Source organism: Carlito syrichta, unplaced genomic scaffold (assembly GCF_000164805.1).
Source record: "Carlito syrichta isolate Samal-C Ts95f unplaced genomic scaffold, Tarsius_syrichta-2.0.1 Scaffold308998, whole genome shotgun sequence".
Classification (NCBI taxonomy): Eukaryota; Metazoa; Chordata; class Mammalia; order Primates; family Tarsiidae; genus Carlito; species Carlito syrichta.
In genome coordinates, this window is record NW_007253094.1 from 260,624 (window position 1) to 262,904 (window position 2,281).

Consider the following 2,281-nt stretch of genomic DNA (forward strand, 5'->3'; position numbering starts at 1 on the left):
CTGAGGGGGTTGCCCATAGCACATTTTTAAAATCTATACTAATTTCTACAGGCAGTATGGTTGGTTCCATGTTTTTGCTATTGTGAATAGTGCTGTAATAAACATGTGTCTGCAGGTATCTTTTGTAGAATGATTTGAGTTCCTCAAGTTGTAGTCTCAAGAGAGGGACTGCTGGATCATATGGAAGGTGAATTTCTAGTTCTTTTAGATATCACCACACATCAGCTATTTTATTTTAAAAAATTATATGTCATGTACTATTCCAACCTCTTTGCAAATGTTAACCCCTATGATTCTCTTAACTCCAGGGAATAGGACTTTTATTATTGGCATTTTATGAATGATGAAACTTACCAAACATTATATCGCTAGTGCACGTTTCTCTAGTCTCATTCATATTCCTATTCTGTGTTGTCTTTCCAGGTAATGTGATACTGTGTGGAGGCTTCTGACCAGCACTCTTGGCCAGACCATGGAATCTCCTAATTACACTAACATGGACCCTTCTGTCTTCTTCCTCCTGGGCATCCCAGGTCTGGAACAATTCCACCTGTGGCTCTCCTTCCCTGTGTGTTGTCTGGGCACAGCCACAATTGTGGGCAACATAACCATCCTGGTTGTTGTCGTCACTGAACCAGCCTTACGCAAGCCAGTGTACCTTTTCCTGTGCATGCTCTCAACCATCGACTTGGCTGCATCTGTCTCCACAGTTCCCAAGCTACTGGCCATCCTCTGGTGTGGAGCTGGACACATATCTGCCTCTTCTTGCCTGGCACAGATGTTCTTCATTCATGCCTTCTGCATGATGGAGTCTACTGTGCTGCTGGCCATGGCCTTTGATCGCTATGTGGCCATCTGCCACCCACTCCGCTATGCTATGATCCTCACTGACACCATCATAGTCCGCATTGGGATGGTAGCTATGATGCGAGGCTCCTTGCTCATGCTCCCATGTCCCTTTCTTATTGGGCGTTTGAGCTTCTGCCAAGGCCATGTGATTCCTCACACATACTGTGAGCACATGGCTGTGGTGAAGCTGGCCTGTGGAGACACCAGGCCTAATCTGGTGTATGGGCTAACAGCTGCACTTTTGGTCATTGGGGTTGATTTGTTCTGCATTGGTCTCTCCTATGCCCTCATTGCACAAGCTGTCCTTCGCCTCTCATCCCATGAAGCTCGGTCTAAGGCCCTGGGGACCTGTGGTTCCCATGTCTGTGTCATCCTCATCTCTTATACACCAGCCCTCTTCTCCTTTTTTACACACAGGTTTGGCCATCACGTTCCACTCCATATTCACATCCTTTTGGCCAATGTCTATCTGCTCTTCCCGCCTGCTCTTAACCCTATTGTATATGGAGTAAAGACCAAGGAGATTTATGAAAGGGTCATCAGGGTGTTCCAAAGGAGACAGGGAACTGGTATCAAGGCAGCTCAGTGACCCTGGAGTATAGAAGAATCTTAACCTAAATAAAAAAAACTTTTCAAATGTAGGAAATCTTCAGTATTCAAGACAAGAAAGAAGCTTGAAAAGGGAAATGTCCTCTGCAGAACACTTTTAGACCATTTTCGAGAATGACAAATCACAGATAAGGGCAAGGAGATTCAGTCCTCTTCCTCTTCTTTTTTTTTTTTTGAGTTGGAGTCTCTCTCTGTTGCCCAGACTGGAGTGCAGTGGCTGCTCCCGGCCACCGTAGCCTCGACCTGCTGGGCTCCCGTTATCCTTCCACCTCAGCCTTCCGGGTAGCTGGAATTACAGGCATGTACTACCACGCCCAGCTGATTTTTTTGATTTATTGTAGAGATGAGGTCTCCCTGCCCAGGCGGGTCTCGAACCCGCAGGCTCAGGCAATCCACTCACCTCAGCCTCCCAAAGGCGCGGGATTACAGCCTGAGCCACCGAGCCCGGCTTTCTTCCTCTTCATTCAAGGAAGTGTAAACATAGGAAGAATCTTGCAAACAAGGTAACATCTAGATATTGAAAACTAGTAACTATGCCCTGGAGAGTTCTACTCTGCTGCAGTTTGGACAAGTCTCTGGATCGCCATTGGGTCTCTCTTCACCTCCTGTCTCTCTCCCAATACTCCAGGCATAGATTTCTAATTTCATACTTTAGGCAATAACTGTTATCTTACCATCTGCAAGGATCAGAATACGACGATAAAACCACAGTGAAAGAAATTAGAGCTGTGAAATTTATTACAATTTTGTATAAATCATATATTCTTCATTAAAACTTCAAACCAAGAAGAGGGAAAGGATCCAGCAATACCCATAATGTTAA

At 45.3% G+C, this 2,281-nt stretch overlaps 1 protein-coding gene across 1 annotated transcript; it reads left to right on the plus strand.

The window, feature by feature from the left end:
* Positions 1–454: 454 nt before the first annotated feature.
* On the plus strand, positions 455–1,438 carry LOC103268951 (putative olfactory receptor 52P1). The gene has a single exon (XM_008066535.2). It carries the CDS (start codon positions 473–475, stop codon positions 1,436–1,438), a length of 966 nt encoding a protein of 321 aa, XP_008064726.1. The 5' UTR covers positions 455–472.
* The last annotated feature ends 843 nt before the right edge of the window (positions 1,439–2,281 follow it).